The following is a 19,718-nucleotide window of genomic DNA, read 5'->3' on the forward strand; positions in this document are numbered from 1 at the left end:
TTCCGCTTATAAAGCGCTCTAAAAACCTCCATCAAGGTTTTATACACATGCTGTAAGTACAGTCGCGATCAAAAAGTGTACATACACTTGTAAAGAACATAATGTCATGGCTGTCTTGAGTTTCCAATACTTTCTACAACGCTTATTTTTTTGTGATAGAGTGATTGGAGCACATACTTGTTGGTCACAAAAAACATTCATGAAGTTTGGTTCTTTTATGAATTTATTATGGGTCTACTGAAAATGTGACCAAATCTGCTGGGTCAAAAGTATACATACAGCAATGTTAATATATGCTTACATGTCCCTTGGCAAGTTTCACTGCAATAAGGCGCTTTTGGTAGCCATCCACAAGCTTCTGGTTGAATTTTTGACCACTCCTCTTGACAAAATTGGTGCAGTTCAGCTAAATGTGTTGGTTTTCTGACATGGACTTGTTTCTTCAGCATTGTCCACATGTTTAAGCCAGGACTTTGGGAAGGCAATTCTAAAACCTTCATTCCAGCCTGATTTAGCCATTCCTTTACCACTTTTGATGTGTGTTTAGGGTCATTGTCCTGTTGGAACACCCAACTGCGCCCAAGACCCAACCTCCGGGCTGATGATTTTAGGTTGTCCTGAATAATTTGGAGGTAATCCTCCTTTTTCATTGTCCCATTGAAAGCACCGGTTCCATTGGCAGCAAAACAGGCCCAGAGCATAATACTACCACCACCATGCCTGACAGTAGGCATGGTGTTCCTGGGATAAAAGGCCTCACCTCCTCCAAACATATTGCTGGGTATTGTGGCCAAACACTTCAAGAAACTCTTCAAACTTAAAGTGTTTACAAAGTACAAAGAAGAAGAACCATGATAAACATTCTGAAATTATTTATCCATCCATTCTTTCATTCTCAAAATAATCTCACTTATCTCATCATATGAAATAAAACTTACTTCACCAAGTATTTATTTATTTTTATTGTGATTACTTATGGAGTATATTGTGAATAAATTATTTAGCTCATTCACGTAAGAGACGAGACGTATAAGATTTCATGGGATTTAGCGATTAGGAGTGACAGATTGTTTGGTAAACGTATAGCATGTTCTATATGTTATAGTTATTTGAATGACTCTTACCATAATATGTTACGTTAACATACCAGTTGGTTATTTATGCCTCATATAACGTACACTTATTCAGCCTGTTGTTCACTATTCTTTATTTATTTTAAATTGCCTTCAAATGTCTATTCTTGGTGTTGGGTTTTATCAAATAAATTTCCCCCAAAAATGCGACTTATACTCCAGTGCGACTTACTGTATATATGTTTTTTTCCTTCTTTATTATGCATTTTCGGCCGGTGCGACTTATACTCCGAAAAATACGGTATGTGCTAAACAGATCCAGCTTTAGTGAAACACTAAGCACCATGTTGCAGTATTGCTAAGTACTAAACAAGAAATACAAACTATGAACATAATAAAACAATCACTTACTGTATCATGTCTGCTCTCACTGGAATGTCGACTGATTGGATGTTTGTATCTTCCTGTTGCGATAAAGAATTAATCGTAGTACCCACTCAGGTTAGAAAAACTACTGCTAACGAGCGTCTTTTTGTTTCTTTCTTGTCATCTCAGGGTCTAAGATGGATGTAAAAGGTGACCAACTTCTTGGTTTATGTCTACAACATTCTACTATCCAGGTGAGAGGCATGATTTATATTCAAGGATGAACTTTCACCAACTCAGAGGCCATGCAGCGGATCAATATTTCAATATAGCAACATAAGCTGGTGACCACGGCGCGGCTAAAAAATAGTTACCACTTATAATAACAGTATTGCTAAAGTACTTGCTTAATATGCAGATCAAAAGATGTAAATGGAGTATTTACCGTTGGAATAGAGCGACCCCCATTACCATTTACAAATTTGAATGCATAATAAAAAACTATCCTTTCATAAGGATTGTGAATGACAGGCAAAGTAATACAAAAAGGTGCAGTTCCCCTTTAGCAGATTTAAAAAGTAAACACCATTGTTGCTTTACTCCACAACAGTGGCCTCTGCTGGCCACTTATAGTAATAGCAGGCACAGCTTCTACCCAGCTTTCTGTCCGAATGCAATAAATTGTCGCACTGGTTTTCTTTCCTACAGTGAAAGGCGGGTAAAACTAGACGGGTTTTCCGTTCTGACCTAAGAGTCGTGCCAGCCAGGCCGAGGGGAACAAAGTACTTGATCTTGTGCCAGCGTCCTAGTCTCGTCTTTACTGCTGTGGGAACTTTTTCAAAGAGCAAAAGGAGGTTACACTTTTTCTTGCGGCCCGCCAAAGACACCACACTCGTCTTGTATACGAGGAAGTAGACTTTGATGAGACAAACCCAAAGATCCTGTTTGTCCTCGCCTGGTTGTCCCCAGTAAACGAGCAATGAGCGGTTGAGAGGTTGACTTCCATCCATGACATGTAGTTAGAGATCACCTTGTCAATGATCCTGCTCTTCTTGGAATACCTTGGAATATATAACTCCTAAACCAAACATGCAAAATGTCTAATAATGCCTGAAATAATGTATCTCTGAGTTTTACTAGAAATGTAAGCTTTTGAAAGGTTTGCAAACACAAAGATACATTATTTCAGGCATTATTAGACATGTTGCATGTTTGGTTTAGGAGTTATGTTTGAATGATTTTGTATTGCTTTTTTCGCATTATCTCAGGATTCTAAGAACATTACTGTCATATTGAGTAAAAAACACATTGTTGTGTTTGCAAACCTTACAAAAGCACACGTTTCTAGTAAAACTCACAAAGATACATTATTTCAGGCATTATTAGCTATTTTGCATGTTTGGTTTAGGAGTTGAGTTTGAATAATTCTGTATTGCTTTTTTCGCATTATCTCAGGATTCTAAGAACATTACTGTCATATTGAGTAAAAAACAAATGTTTGTGTTTGAAAACCTTACAAAAGCATTTGTTTCTAGTAATAACTCACAAGGATACATTATTTCAGTCATTATTAGACATTTTGCATGTTTGGTTTAGGAATTATGTTTGAATATTTTTAATAGCTTTTTTACGCCTTATCTCAGGATTCTAAGAACATTACTGTCATATTGAGTAAAAAACAAGTTTTTGTGCTTGCAAACCTTACAAAAGCATATGTTTCTAGTAAAACTCACAAAGATACATTATGTCAGGCATTATTAGACATTTTGCATGTTTGGTTTAGGAGTTATGTTTGAATAATTTGTTGTTTTTTTCGCATTTTCTCAGGATTCCAAGAACATTACTGTCATATTGAGTAAAAAAAACAAATGTTTGTGTTTGCAAACCTTACAAAAGCACATGTTTCTGGTAAAACTCACAAAGATACATTATTTCAGGCATTAGACATTTTGCATGTTTGGTTTAGGAGTTATGTTTGAATAATGTATTGCTTTTTTCGCATTTACTCAGAATTCCAAAAACATTACTGTCATATTGAGTCAAAAACAAATGTTTGTTTTTGCAAACCTTACAAACACATATGTTTCTAGTAAAACTCACAGAGATACATAATTTCAGGCATTATTAGCTATTTTGCATGTTTGGTTTAGGAGTTGAGTTTGAATAATTTTTTATTGCTTTTTTCGCCTTATCTCAGGATTCTAAGAACACTACTGTCATATTGAGTAAAAAACAAATTTTTGTGTTTACAAACCTTACAAAAGCACATGTTTCTAGTAAAACTCACAAAGATACATTATTTCAGGCATTAGACATTTTGCATGTTTGGATTAGGAGTTATGTTTGAATAATGTTTTGCTTTTTTCGCCTTATCTCAGGATTCTAAGAACATTACTGTCATTAAGTAAAACACACATTTTTGTGTTTGCAAACCTTACAAAAGCATATGTGTCTAGTAAAACTCACAAATATACATTATTTCAGGCATTATTAGCTATTTTGCATGTTTGGTTTATGAGTTAAGTTTAAATAATTTTGTATTGCTTTTTTCGCATTATCTCAAGATTCTAAGAACATTACTGTCATATTGAGTAAAAACAAATGTTTGTGTTTGCAAACCTTACAGAAGCATATGTTTCTAGTAAAACTCACAAAGATACATTATTTCAGGCATTATTAGCTATTTTGCATGTTTGGTTTAGGAGTTGAGTTTGAATAATTCTGTATTGCTTTTTTCGCATTATCTCAGGATTCTAAGAACATTACTGTCATATTGAGTAAAAAACAAATGTTTGTGTTTGAAAACCTTACAAAAGCATTTGTTTCTAGTAATAACTCACAAGGATACATTATTTCAGTCATTATTAGACATTTTGCATGTTTGGTTTAGGAATTATGTTTGAATATTTTTAATAGCTTTTTTACGCCTTATCTCAGGATTCTAAGAACATTACTGTCATATTGAGTAAAAAACAAGTTTTTGTGCTTGCAAACCTTACAAAAGCATATGTTTCTAGTAAAACTCACAAAGATACATTATTTCTGGCATTACTACACATTTTGCATGTTTGGTTTAGGAGTTATGTTTGAATAATTTTGTATTGCTTTTTTCGCATTATCTCAAGATTCTAAGAACATTACTGTCATATTGAGTAAAAAACAAATGTTTGTGTTTGCAAACCTTACAAACACGTATGTTTCTAGTAAAACTCAGATACATTATTTCAGGCATTATTAGACATTTTGCATGTTTGGTTTAGGAATTATGTTTGAATACTTTATTGCTTTTTTCGCATTTTCTCAGGATTCCAAGAACATTACTGTCATATTGAGTAAAAAACTAATTTTTGTGTTTGCAAACCTTACAAACACATGTTTCTAGTAAAACTCACATAGGTTCATTATTTCAGGCATCATTAGACATTTTGCATGTTTGGTTTATGAGTTAAGTTTGAATATTTTGTATTGCTTTTTTTGCATTAGCTCAGGATTCTAAGAACATTACTGCCATATTGAGTAAAAAACACATTTTTGTGTTTGCAAACCTTACAAAAGCATATGTTTCTAGTAAAACTCAGAGATACATTATTTCAGGCATTAGACATTTTGCATGTTTGGTTTAGGAGTTATGTTTTAATATGTTTTTATTGTTTTTTCGCCTTATCTCAGGATTCTAAGAACATTACTGTCATATTGAGTAAAAAACACATTTTTGTGTTTGCAAACCTTACAGAAGCATATATTTCTGGTAAAACTCACAAAGATGCATTAGACATTTTGCATGTTTGGTTTAGGAGTTATGTTTGAATATTTTTTATTGCTTTTTTCACCTTATCTCAGGATTCTAAGAACATTACTGTAATATTGAGTAAAAACACATTTTTGTGTTTGCAAACCTTACAAAAGCATAAGTGTCTAGTAAAACTCAGAGATACATTATTTCAGGCATTATTAGACATTTTGCATGTTTGGTTTAGGAGTTATGTTTTTATTGCTTTTTTCGCCTTATCTCAGGATTCTAAGAACATTACTGTCATATTGAGTAAAAAACACATTTTTGTGTTTGCAAACCTTACAAAAGCATATGTTTCTGGTAAAACTCACAAAGATACATTATTTCAGGCATTATTAGACAGTTTGCATGTTTGGCTTAGGAGTTATGTTTAAATAAATTGGAAATCGGAAATTTGGAATAAAAAGTCCAGTGCGAACCAGGCATCAGTATAGCTGCAAGCTCGACGTTAAAAAAAAAAAAAAGAATCCCATGATTCTTCAGTCAAAGAGGTCACGTGGAAACATATTCTTTTGGTCACATACATTAAGATTTATTACCAAATGCAATAACAGACCTTCCCCAAGGCTTAAAGGGGACTTACGATGATTTGCATCTATTTTTAATACAGTTCTTTGTGTTTTAGATAATATGTATGGTTGAAATGTAGCTCCACAGTCACATGTATAACCTACTTTCTGCATATGTCTGCAAGATGTTTGTTTGTGGAGGCGTTTCCAGATTGTAATTCCAACCCACTGCGTCCTGCCCTCTGCAAAAGTATCGAGTATCGGGATCAGAATGTATCTTTTGAAAATGTACACTGTACCCAACATTGCAACATTTATAAGTCAGAAAAAATGAAACTCAACCATTGTCTGATTGACATTTTATTACAAGCCTTGGCAAAATACGGAATCAGCAAACTGGGAGGATGTTTATTAAGTTGTTTAATTTTGTAGACATACAACAGATGACACAAATCCCGACTTTCTAACATAACATACCACACCATACCGCACTCCACTATACATAACATACCATACCGCACTACACTATACCATAACATACCATACCGTATTACACTATACCATGACATACCATACTACACTGTACCATAACATACCACACCATAGCGCACTACACTATACCATAACATACCACATCATACCGCACTACACTATACCATAACATACCACACCATACCGTACTACATTATACCATAACATACCACACCATACCGTACTACACTATACCATAACATACCACACTACATTATACCATAAAATTCCACACCATACCATACTACACTATACCATAACATATCACATCATACCATACCACACTACACTATACCATAACATACCACATCATACCGCACTACACTATACCATAACATACCACACCATACCGTACTACATTATACCATAACATACCACACCATACCGTACTACACTATACCATAACATACCACACTACATTATACCATAAAATTCCACACCATACCATACTACACTATACCATAACATATCACATCATACCATACCACACTACACTATACCATAACATACCATACATACCGTACTACACTATACAATAACATACCACACTACACTATACCAAAACATACCAAACCATACCGTACTATACTATACCATAACATACCACACCATACCGTACTACACTATACCATAACATACCACACATACCATACTACTCTATACCATAACATACCACACTACACGATAACATACCACACCATACCGTACAACACTATACCATAACATACCACACCATACGTACTACACTTTATTATAACATACCACATCATACCGCACTACACTATACCATAACATACCACACTATACTATACCATAAAATACCACACCATACCATACTACAGTATACCATAACATACCATACAATAACACACTATACTATACTATAACATACCACACCATAACACACGATACTATACCATAAAATACCACACCATACCACACTACACTATGTCATAACATAAATCTGACATTCTTCAATTTTGTACATGTATACACTATATATATATATATATATATATATATATATATATATATATATATATATATATATATATATATTTACAAAACCCAAAACCAGTGAAGTTGGCACATTGTGTGAATGGTAAATAAAAACAGAATACAATAATTTGCAAATCCTTTTCAACTTATATTCAATTGAATAGACTGCAAAGACAAGATATTTAACATTCAAACTGAGAAACTCATTTTCTTTTTGCAAATAATTATTAACTTAGAATTTAATGGCAGCAACACATTGCAAAAAAGTTGGCACAGGGGCATTTTTACCACTGTGTTACATGGCCTTTCCTTTTAACAACACGTTTGGGAACTCAGGAGACCAATTTTTTAAGCTTTTGAGGTGGAATTATTTCCCATTCTTGCTTGATGTACAGCTTAAGTTGTTCAACAGTCCGGGGTCTCTGTTGTGGTGTTTTATCCTTCATATTGCACCACACATTTTCAATAGGAGACAGGTCTGGACTACAGAAAGGCCAGTCTAGTACCCGCACTCTTTTACTATGAAGCCACGCTGTTGTAACACGTGGCTTGGCATTGTCTTGCTGAAATAAGCAGGGGCATCCATGATAACGTTGCTTGGATGGCAACATATGTTGCTCCAAAACCTGTATGTAGCTGTCAGCATTAATGGTGCCTTCACAAATGTGTAAGTTACCCATGCCTTGGGCACTAATACACCCCCATACCATCACAGATGCTGGCTTTTCAACTTTGTGCCTACAACAATCCGGATGGTTCTTTTCCTCTTTGGTCCGGACGACACTACATCCACAGTTTCCAAAAACAATTTGAAATGTGGACTCGTTAGACCACAGTACACTTTTCCACTTTGCATCAGTCAGTCCATCTTAGATGAGCTCGGGCCCAGCGAAGCCGGCAGCGTTTCTGGGTGTTGTTGATAAACGGTTTTCGCCTTGCATAGGAGAGTTTTAAATTGCACTTACAGATGTAGCGACCAACTTTAGTTACTGACAGTGGGTTACTGAAGTGTTCCTGAATCCATGTGGTGATATCCTTTACACACTGATGTCGCTTTTTGATGCAATACTGCCTGAGGGATCCAAGGTCACGGACATTCAATGTTACATGCAGTTATTTCTCCAGATTCTCTGAACTTTTTGATGATATTACAGACCTTAGATGGTGAAATCCCTAAATTCCTTGCAATAGCTCATTTAGAAATGTTCTTAAACTATTGTACAATTTTCTCACGCATTTGTTGACAAAGTGGTGACCCTCGCCCCATCCTTGCTTGTGAATGACTGAACATTTCATGGAAGCTGCTTTTATACCCAATCATGGCACCCACCTGTTCCCAATTAGCCTGTTCACCTGTGGCATGTTCCAAATAAGTGTTTGATGAGCATTCCTCAACTTTCTCAGTCTTTTTTGCCACTTGCGCCAGCTTTTTTTAAACATGTTGCAGGCATCAAATTTCCAAAAGAGCTAATATTTGCAAAAAATACCAAAGTTTTCCAGTTCGAACGTTAAATATCTTGTCTTTGTAGCATATTCAACTGAATATAAGTTGAAAAGGATTTGCAAATCATTGTATTCTGTTTTTTTTTTAATGATTCACACAAAGTGCAAACTTCACTGGTTTTGGGGTTTGTATATTAGTTACTTAACATGCAGACCTATGCTATACTATACCATAACAACAGAACACACCACTTTTTTCTCCAACGATATTTGCGTCTTTGAGTTCCACAAGACGTGTGCTTTTTCCCAACCGGAGACTTGTTTGTTTTTTCGTCAGTCATTCTGTGAAAATGTTTCTTGGTTCTCTGTGATAAATCTTAGCACTTCTCATCGGAGGCCAGCTGCATCCACACCATCAATCTCAGCTCTCAGGAGAGGTCTCAGTGGGGGTCTTTTTGCCCTTTCAACAATGTAGTGTCGTCTTAAAAAACAGTAAAACGTACTTTCTTCTTCTGCCACCTTACACGACGTCACATCTAATGACTTGAATTGCCCGGGAACTTAAAGGAACCCTAACCGCTAACCCAAACTAAAAATAGTAGGTGACTACAGATTTATGTCTCTGGTCTCACATGCAGGTTTTTAAAGGCCCACCCGGATTGGAAAGAAATGCCTCAGCAGCTGGAGTCAGAGTCCAGGCCTGCAGCTCAGCACCATGACGTCCGATTGAAAGCGAGGAGTGAAACCCAAAACTGTGGAGGTGTGTGTTCACCTTCCATCACTATAACAGGAGGTCAGACCTTTCCAGTGGACCAGAAGGACCCAGCAGTTGCAAACATCTGGAAAAGCACTGGAAAAGAAGAGCTGGACCTGGTCTTCTGGGAAACTTTGTGTGTATCCTTACTAAACGAGTGTCCTCAAACGTGGACGTTGCATTCCTCTACTATGCCTGGCAGAATGTTTGATTGCTGGCTAATAGTTTGGACGTTGGGCATGTCGGACATTTAACCCCAGAGGGCCACTTTAATTGACGGGAGGATGTGACGTACCAGACTAAACGATGTGGCAGACCACGTTAAGTGACATGGCGGGCCAATTTTAAAGGACGTGACATACCACTTAATGACATGGCAGGCCAAATTAATTGACATGGCGGGCCAATTTTAAAGGACGTGACATACCACTTAATGACATGGCAGGCCAAATTAATTGACATGGCGGGCCAATTTTAAAGGACGTGACATACCACTTAATGACATGGTAGGCCAAATTAATTGATGTGACGGACCACTTCAAAGGATGTTGGCAGACCGCACTGGGTGACATGGTGGGCCACATTAAATGATGTGATGGACCATGTTAAATGATGTGGCAGACCACTTTGAATGGCGTGGCGGACTACATTAACTAATGTAAAGGATCACATTGAATGACACGGTGGGCCAAATTAAATGATGCTATGGAACACATTAAATGATATGGCAAACCACATTGAATGACATGGTGGGCCGAATTAAAGGACGTGACGGACCATGTTAAATGAGGTGGCAGACCACATTGAATGACATGGAGGGCCACTTAAATGAGGTGATGGGCCACAAAAGGGCCAGATCTGGCTGAAGGGTCTTGAGCTTGACCTATGGAGACTCACTTTTCTGTGTTTGGATCTCTCCGTGTCACGCTATTGTGACTGTTTTGGACTTAGGTTTGTTTTTTCTCTGTGTACGGTATTTTAGTTCCTGTCCTGTGCTCTTATTTTGTATTTTCACTTCCTCGTGCCGTGCACAGGCGTCCACACCTGCTGCCTGATTGGCAAACGGGACACACTTGACAATGGAAGTTTGGTGTCTTGTACACTTATTAGTTGCACTTGCCTTCTTTTGTTTTTGTTTTTTTTACACCTATTCGTGTTTTTTCCCCACTCACCTTTTGAATGTGTTTTCTTTTGGTTATTAAAGAATATTAGTTTACCCACCTTCTGCCTGCCATCTGCTGCATCTTGGGGTCACATGCTAGTGACAGTTAGGGGAATATTTCCCTCCTTTTGGCAGAATACAACGTCTTAGAATCAACCTTTGTTCTGCTAAAAGGGATACACATGATGAGCGCACCCTGTTTTTTTTTTATCTGTGCACTCTCACACACGTATGTATTTGTATTAATTGTGTCATTAATTGCCAGCCGGGAGAGAAAAAGTGAAGAAGTAGGTGTGTGCGCTCAGCACACTTGTCAAGTTAACTTTCAGTTTCAATACCCGTCTCGCCGTTGCAAACTAGATGGACCATTGCATGAAAGATGGGTGACCATTTTATAGACTACTTAGACCTTTAGATAGCTTGGTTAGTGAATGTTTGGGAACTGAGGAGACCAATTTTTGAAGTGGAATTCTTTCCCATTCTTGCTTGATGTACAGCTTAAGTTGTTCAATAGTCCAGGGTCTCCGTTGTGGTATTTTAGGCTTCATAATGCGCCACACATTTTCAATGGAAGACAGGTCTGGACTACAGGCAGGCCAGTCTAGTACCCACACTCTTTTACTATGAAGCCACGTTGATGTAACACGTGGCTTGGCATTGTCTTGCTGAAATAAGCAGGGGCGTCCATGGTAACGTTGCTTGGATGGCAACATATGTTGCTCCAAAACCTGTATGTACCTTTCAGCATTAATGGTGCCTTCACAGATGTGTAAGTTACCCATGTTTTGGGCACTAATACACCCCCATACCATCACAGATGCTGGCTTTTGAACTTTGCGCCTATAACAATCCGGACGGTTCTTTTCCTCTTTGGTCCGGAGGACACGACGTCCACAGGTTCCAAAAACAATTTGAAATGTGGACTCGTCAGACCACAGAACACTTTTACACTTTGCATCAGTCCATTTTAGATGAGCTCGGGCCCAGCGAAGCCGGCGGCGTTTCTGGGTGTTGTTGATAAATGGCTTTCGCTTTGCATAGTAGAGTTTTAACTTAGTTACTGACAGTAGTTTTCTGAAGTGTTCCTAAGCCCATGGTGTGATATCCTTTACACACTGTTGCTATTTGATGTAGTACCGCCTCAAGAATCAAAGGTCACGGGCATTCAATGTTGGTTTCCAGCCTTGCCGCTTAGGTGCAGTGCTTTCTCCAGATTCTCTGAACCTTTTGATGATATTATGGACCGTAGATGGTGAAATCCCTAAATTCCTTGCAATTGCTGGTTGAGAAATGTTGTTCTTAAACTGTTGGACATTTTGCTCACGCATTTGTTCACAAAGTGATGACCCTCGCCCCATCCTTGTTTGTGAATGACTGAGCATTTCATGGAAGCTGCTTTTATACCCAATCATGGCAACCACCTGTTCCCAATTAGCCTGTTCACCTGTGGGATGTTCCAAATAAGTGTTTGTTGAGCATTCCTCAACTTTCTCAGTCTTTTTTGCCACTTGTGCCAGCTTTTTTGAAACACGTTGCAGGCATCAAATTCCAAATGTGCTAATATTTGCAAAAAATAACACAGTTTTCCAGTTCGAACCTTAAATATTTTGTCTTTGCAGTCTATTCAATTGAATATAAGTTGAAAAGGATTTGCAAATCATTGTATTCTGTTTTTATTTACCATTTACACAACGTGCCAACTTCACTGGTTTTGGGGTTTCATTATGTCAGACAGCCGGAGAAATAAAGACTATGAGGGGACTCTCCCCTCCTAAATACGGGCTCCTAATAAGTAATGTCCCTGTCAGCCAACATTCATCCCCAACATTTGGAGCTCACAATTACTCAAAATGTCCCACAGACTCCAAAAAAAAAGTTTTCCAAGAAGAGTGGACGCTATCATAACTACAAAAGTATTTCAAATGTACTCCAACGGTACTTTTGTCTGTATTTGCTCAAAAAAATCTATGGCTTTATTTGGAGAGTGTTATGTAATGTATAGAATATTTGTTGTTTCAGATGTCATGGTTGTGTCAGGTGGATAAATTGACAAATAGCGGCACCTGCTGGTGTGACACCCACTTTGCAGTTTTGAAGTAACAGTATACAGACTGGTGGACTGTGTTTTACTGCAATAACATTATAATGTTGATAGAAAAGGAACACAATAACATTTCAAATTTTCAAAATGTAATACAATTTAGTGTTTCAACACGGGGCCTGCAGAAGTACATTAATTTTTAACGTCACGCTAGGTTAGCAACACTAGTTTAGCTATCTGAGCTACATGCTAACATTAGATTTTAACGTCACACTAGGTTAGTAACACTAGCATAGCTATATGAGCTACATGCTAACATTAATTTTAAACATCACACTAGGTTAGCAACACTAGTATAGCTATCTGTGTTACATGGTAAATGGGTTGTACTTGTATAGCGCTTTTCTACCTTTTTAAGGAACTCAAAGCGCTTTGACACTATTTCCACATTCACCCATTCACACACACACACACACATTCACACACGACATTAGATTTTAACGTCACATTAGGTTAGCAACATTAGCATAGTTATGTGCACTACATGCTAACATGAATTTTGAACATCACGCTAGGTTAGTAACACTAGCATAGCTATGTCAGCTACATGCTAAAATTATTTTTTAACATCACCCTATGTTAGTAACACTAGCCTAGCTATGTGAGCTACATGCTAACATTAGATGTTAACATCACGCTAGGTTAGTAACACTAGCATAGCTATGTGAGGTACACGCTAACATTAGATTTTAACATCACGCTAGGTTAGTAACACTAGCATACCTATGTGAGCTACATGCTAACATTATTTTTTAACGTCACGCTAGGTTTGTAACACTAGCACATACTTGCCAACCCTCCCGGATTTTCCGGGAGACTCCCGAAATTCAGCGCCTCTCCCGAAAACCTCCCGGGACAAATTTTCTCCCGAAAATCTCCCGAAATTCAGGCGGACTCAGGTCCATGAGGACCTGAGTCCGCTAACCCACAATATAATCAGCATACCTGCCCAATCACGTTATAACTGTAGAATGATGGAGGGCGAGTTCTTGGTTTCTTATGTGGGTTTATTGTTGGGCAGTTTCATTAACATCCTCCCAGCGCGGCAACAACACACAACAACAGCAGTCACGTTTTTATATGCCGTAAAGCAGTTCGTCTGCCGTAAACAGCAATGTTGTGACACTCTTAAACAGGACAATACTGCCATCTAGTGCATTTGATGAAAGCACTTTTGTGCGTGCCACACATCAATGCATCATGAGAGTTCAGCATGGTTAGAAAAGTGACAGAGAATAGAACAAGGATGGACAATTCAACCCTTAACTCAACAATGAGTAGATGAGTGGTATGTGTGTGTATATGTGTAAATAAATGAACACTGAAATTCAAGTATTTATTTTTATATATATATATATATATATATATATATATATATATATATATATATATATATATATATATATATATATATATAATAAAATTAATATATATATACGTATATATATATATATATATATATATATATATATATATATATATTAGAGATGCGCGGATAGGCAATTTATCTCATCCGCAACCGCGTCAGAAAGTCGTCATCCATCCGCCATCCACCCGATGTAACGTTTGATCAAAACTGCATCCGCCCGCCATCCGCCCGTTGTTATATATCTAATATTAATTAAAAAAAAAAAAAAAGGGTGAAAACTACGCGAATTGCACCTTGTGCAGACAAAATTTTTCCATCGGACACGGAGGAATTAGCGATGTAAAAGACCACGTTGGGACAAAAAAACACAAGTCTAATGCCGTTGCTAGCGATACAAGTGGAAAACTTTCAACGTTTTTCGTCGCCCAAACAGATTCTTTGGATGTGATAAATGCCGAAGTTTTATTTACGGAGGCAATAATTGAGCATGGACTTCCAATCGCACTGGCTGATCACATGGGACAGTTAATAATGTAATGCAACCTTTAAAAATCATTACGCGGTGATCGCGATCCCAAAAATAAACTTTTCTTGCATGATAATGTCCAGAAAATTTCGCTTTATATTACTATAGAGTCCTTTTAACGAATGAGTTTGATGGTTTATCACAAACCTTAAATGAAATTCCATGGCCACCGTCCTGCTCTCTATATCAACCAGGGTGAGCCCCACCCCTTTCGTGAGCGCACTGTGCGCGGAGTGACCCCTGTTACGCGCCCCCGGCAACAGGGGTGGCAAGCAGGTAAGCTGCGCGGGCGGAGCGCGCGGAGTGACCCATGTTACGAGCCCCCGGCCACGGGGGTGGCTGGCAGGTAAGCTGCTTACCTGCTGCGCGTGACGCCGGCCGCGGCGAAAGCGGACGAGGCGGGGTGTCGGTGCGGTGGGCGCGGTAGTGACCCTGGACGTGCGTCGGGCCCTTCTCGCGGATCGCCTCAGCTACGGCTCCCGGTGGGGCCCTCTCGGGGGAAGGGGCCTCGGTCCCGGACCCCGGCGAGGCGTCCCTTCTCCGCTCCGTAAAAGTGTCCATCTCTTTTCTTTTCTTTTCTTCTGTTGTGGCATATGCTGCAGGTGCCTGCTCGTTTTTCGTATGTGGGTAACAACATTTAACTATGTATATATATTTCCGAATTGGTTTAACTGCCACCCGCAAAAAAACAAACAAAAAAAACAAAAACAAAAAAAATATCTAATTAATCCGCCCGACCCGACCCGCGAGCGGATAAAATCTTATTTTTTTTAATTTCATCCGCCCGATCCGCGGATAATCCGCGGACTCCGCGGTTGTGTCCGCAAACCGCGCATCTCTAATATATATACATATAATTAAAAATATATATATATATATATATATAGCTAGAATTCACTGAACGTCAAGTATTTGTTATATATATATATATATATGAAATACTTGACTTGGTGAATTCTAGCTGTAAATATACTCCTCCCCTTTTAGCCACGCCCCCCTCCAACCCCGACCACCCCCACCCCCCTCCCCCACCTCCCGAAATTGGAGGTCTCAAGGTTGGCAAGTATGCACTAGCATAGCTATGTGAGCTACATGCTAACAATAATTTTTGACGTCACACTAGGTTAGTAACACTAGCATAGCTATGTGAAGTACATGCTAACATTAAATTTTAACATCCCGCTAGGTTAGCAACACTAGCATAGCTATGTGAGCTACATGCTAACATTAGATTTTAACGTCATGCTAAGTTAGCAACACTAGCCTAGCTATGTGAGCTACATGCTAACATTAGATTTTAACATGCTAGGTTAGTAACACTAGCCTAGCTATGTGAGCTACATGCTAACATTAGATTTTTACACCACGCGAGGTTAGTAGCACTAGCATACCTATGTGAGCTACATACTAACATTAATTTTTAACGTCACGCTAGGTTTGTAACATTAGCATAGCTATGTGAGCTACATGCTAACAATAATTTTTAACGTCACGCTAGGTTTGTAACACTAGCATAGCTATGTGAGCTACGTGCTAACAATAATTTTTAACGTCACTCTAGGTTAGTAACACTAGCATAGCTATGTGAAGTACATGCTAACATTAAATTTTAACATCCCGCTAGGTTAGCAACACTAGCATAGCTATGTGAGCTACATGCTAACATTAGATTTTAACGTCATGCTAAGTTAGCAACACTAGCCTAGCTATGTGAGCTACATGCTAACATTAGATTTTAACATGCTAGGTTAGTAACACTAGCCTAGCTATGTGAGCTACATGCTAACATTAGATTTTTACACCACGCGAGGTTAGTAGCACTAGCATACCTATGTGAGCTACATACTAACATTAATTTTTAACGTCACGCTAGGTTTGTAACATTAGCATAGCTATGTGAGCTACATGCTAACAATAATTTTTAACGTCACGCTAGGTTTGTAACACTAGCATAGCTATGTGAGCTACGTGCTAACAATAATTTTTAACGTCACGCTAGGTTAGTAACACTAGCATAGCTATTTGAGCTACATGCTAACATTAGATTTTAACATTAGGCTAGGTTAGCAACACTAGCATAGCTATGACATGCTAACATTAGATTTTAACGTCAGGCTACGTTAACAACACTAGCCTAGCTATGTGAGCGACATGCTAACATTAGATTTTAACGTCACGCTAGGTTAGCAACACTAGCCTAGCTATGTGAGCTACATGAGAAGCTTCCAAGTCCGTTACTGACTGACGGACATTTTGGCAAACATCCAATTAAAGAAGTGTAGTGAAGCCTGTATTTCCACAAAGTGGGTGGGCGTATACAAGGGGCGGGCTCATTCAGCTAGGGGCGTGTCAGACGTGGTCCACATAGAAGAAAGTTCAACAGTGAGCACCAACAAGTGAGGTGATATATTTTTGATAGTAACAAATATTATTATCAAAACATCACTAAAAAGACACTTTTGTATAATTGGTTTGTTGTTATTTTTTATGCCAATGAAGGAATGCGATGATGAAACGCATTGTGATGATGACGCTGCCGACAAGCGGATGCCGGCGGTCAGATAACCGACGTGCTATAAATATAACACCAGATCGTGTTACGTAATAAACAAACACATCCGCTCGGGATTATTCGAGCGTGAGGCGCGCCGCCACCGCCTGTGGAGCGGGTGCTTTTTCAGGGCGACGCCATGTCGTCCCCGAGGAAGACGGAGGGGTTCACTTCCGTGTTCTTCGTAGTTCCCGCCCAAGAGCACCTCAGCCACGTGACCGACAATTACGCTGATTCAAAACAGGCGGTGTATACCTAACGCAGGACCTTTTTTTATTTATTTATTTATTTTTATTAAACAACAAACATACATTTATAATTCACTCAACCGTTAAGGCACTTTCAACATCAAGGAAAGAAAACAAAAGCAAATACAGATCGAGTAATAATACTAAGAAAATATGAAGTTAAAAAAAAAAAGACAGAAAGGGCTACCTAAATCACTTTAAATGTTTTTTAACAAGGATACCAATTTAAGGGCTTTTGTACTCTTAACCATTCTCCAAGATTTGATATATAATTGTAACCCATTACCTAACGCAGGACCTTCATTCTCATGGAGACTCGTCGCGTCACTGTGATGTCACACGGCGCTGCAGCCGGATAGGCCAGGCATCGTGGTGCGCGTGCGTGGAGGTGGTTGGGTTGGGGGGATGTGACGTCAGCGAGGCTGTGATGACGCAAACAGCATGTGATTATTTCCTATTTTTTAATCTTTAATCACATAATATTGTTTTTTAAATTCGGATTATGTGATGGCTATTTGCTGACAGTGCTTTTTTTTTTTTTTTTCATTCTCATTTCCTCATCCTCTTCCGCCCGGAGTCCCGCTCGCTTCATTCAGTCGGCGGCTCGTGGATCTAGGATGACATAGAGAAGGTGGGTGGGGGCGATGTGAGCTGCAGGGTAGAAGAAGAAGAAAAAAAGAAGAAGGAGGAGGAGGAGGACGAGCAAACATCGACGCCGCGCTTTTCCCGCCCCGCGTCACTCGGACATCCACGCGCCAAAGATGCTCATCAAGGAATTGTAAGTATGTTGATTACGTGGAAGGATGGGGGGGGGGGACTACTGTTGCGTCATCATCATCACCATCCCTGTGTCCTTCATCGTCGCTTAGCACTCACGCAATGTCATCATCATCATCATCATCATGCATATGTGTGCGCGCGTACACCCCCCTCGGTGCTCGTGCACGTTCCCGACGGTGCTGAAGGTGAAATATGTGACATGAGCAGAGCGAAGATGTCCACCTTAAGGCGACATGCTGGGGTGGGAAACACAATACCTGGGGTGGAGGGGGGTTCCCAAGACCCCCCCACCCCCCCAGGATGTGAAGATGCTGACAAAAAAAAAGGGGGTTAGCACCTGTGCTGCTGCAGGGGAGCGACGAGCGCGAGGCCTACTTAGCAGCTGCCCAGCAAGGACAAGGCCGTCGTGCAACATGCAGAAAGTCACCTCTCACCTCGCCGTCTTTTAAGGCGCTTTTGCAAAACATTATGTCATCAAAAAGTGATTTAATCAATTAATGACCGCAGCAGGAAAAAAGGCGATGAGGGCAGATGGAGTCATTAGGGAACAATGTAACACACACACACACAGAGACACACAGAGGTGAGGAAGTGGGATTAAATTGTCGCTAAATTCTACAACAGGAGTGTCAAACTGTTTTTTTATCGAAGGCCACACCACCCCTCAGAGGGCCGCTTGTAAGGGTGAATAATATATGAATATTAATGTGTAAATGATATCATTACACCATTGCTGATGCATTTTAATTGTGACGTGTGAATCGATGCTGAAATATCGATACCGTCGATACCATATCTTTGTGCTCTAACGTCGATTCTCAAATCAAAATATCTCGATACTTGTGATACTTAAGTTATTTGAGATCATGCATATCATTAACAGGAACACTGTGTAAGTTAACTAGATCACTGAGATCTTGTCTAAATGAAAAGTGATTAGTGGAGAGAGAAAAAAAGATGTGTATATATATATATATATATATATATATATATATATATATATGCTGAGAAAACATATATAAAATCAGTGAAGTTGGCACGTTGTGTAATTCGTAAATAAAAACAGAATACAATGATTTGCTCATCCTTTTCAGCTTATATTCAATTGACTGCAAAGACAAGATATTTAATGTTCGAACTGAGAAACTTATTTTTTTTTTTACAAATAATCATTAACTTAGAATTTAACTGCAGCAACACATTGCAAACAAGTTGGCACAGGGGGGGCGGGGCATTTTTACCACTGTGTTACAAGGCCTTTCCTTTTAACAACACTCGGTAAACGTTGGGAACTGAGGAGACCAATTTTTGAAGCTTTTCAGATGGAATTATTTCCCATTCTTGCTTGATGTACAGCTTAAGTTGTTCAACAGTCCAGAATCTCCGTTGTCGTGTTTTAGGCTTCATATCACGCCACACATTTTCAATGGGAGACAGGTCTGGACTACAGGCAGGCCAGTCTAGTACCCGCACTCTTTTACTATGAAGCCACGCTGTTGTACCACCTGGCTTG

At 38.9% G+C, this 19,718-nt stretch overlaps 1 protein-coding gene across 1 annotated transcript in view; it reads left to right on the top strand.

The window, feature by feature from the left end:
- Positions 1–17,638: 17,638 nt before the first annotated feature.
- LOC133579791 (phosphatidylinositol transfer protein alpha isoform) overlaps positions 17,639–19,718 on the top strand; it is a 59,639-nt gene continuing 57,559 nt past the window's right edge. The window contains exons 1-2 of the mRNA XM_061934118.1: positions 17,639–17,868; positions 18,003–18,203. Of these exons, the coding sequence (XP_061790102.1) occupies positions 18,187–18,203 (17 nt within the window). The 5' untranslated portion in view covers positions 17,639–17,868; positions 18,003–18,186. The remainder of the gene's footprint in view (positions 17,869–18,002; positions 18,204–19,718) is intronic.

Source organism: Nerophis lumbriciformis, linkage group LG03 (genome assembly GCF_033978685.3).
Source record: "Nerophis lumbriciformis linkage group LG03, RoL_Nlum_v2.1, whole genome shotgun sequence".
Taxonomy (NCBI): domain Eukaryota; kingdom Metazoa; phylum Chordata; class Actinopteri; order Syngnathiformes; family Syngnathidae; genus Nerophis; species Nerophis lumbriciformis.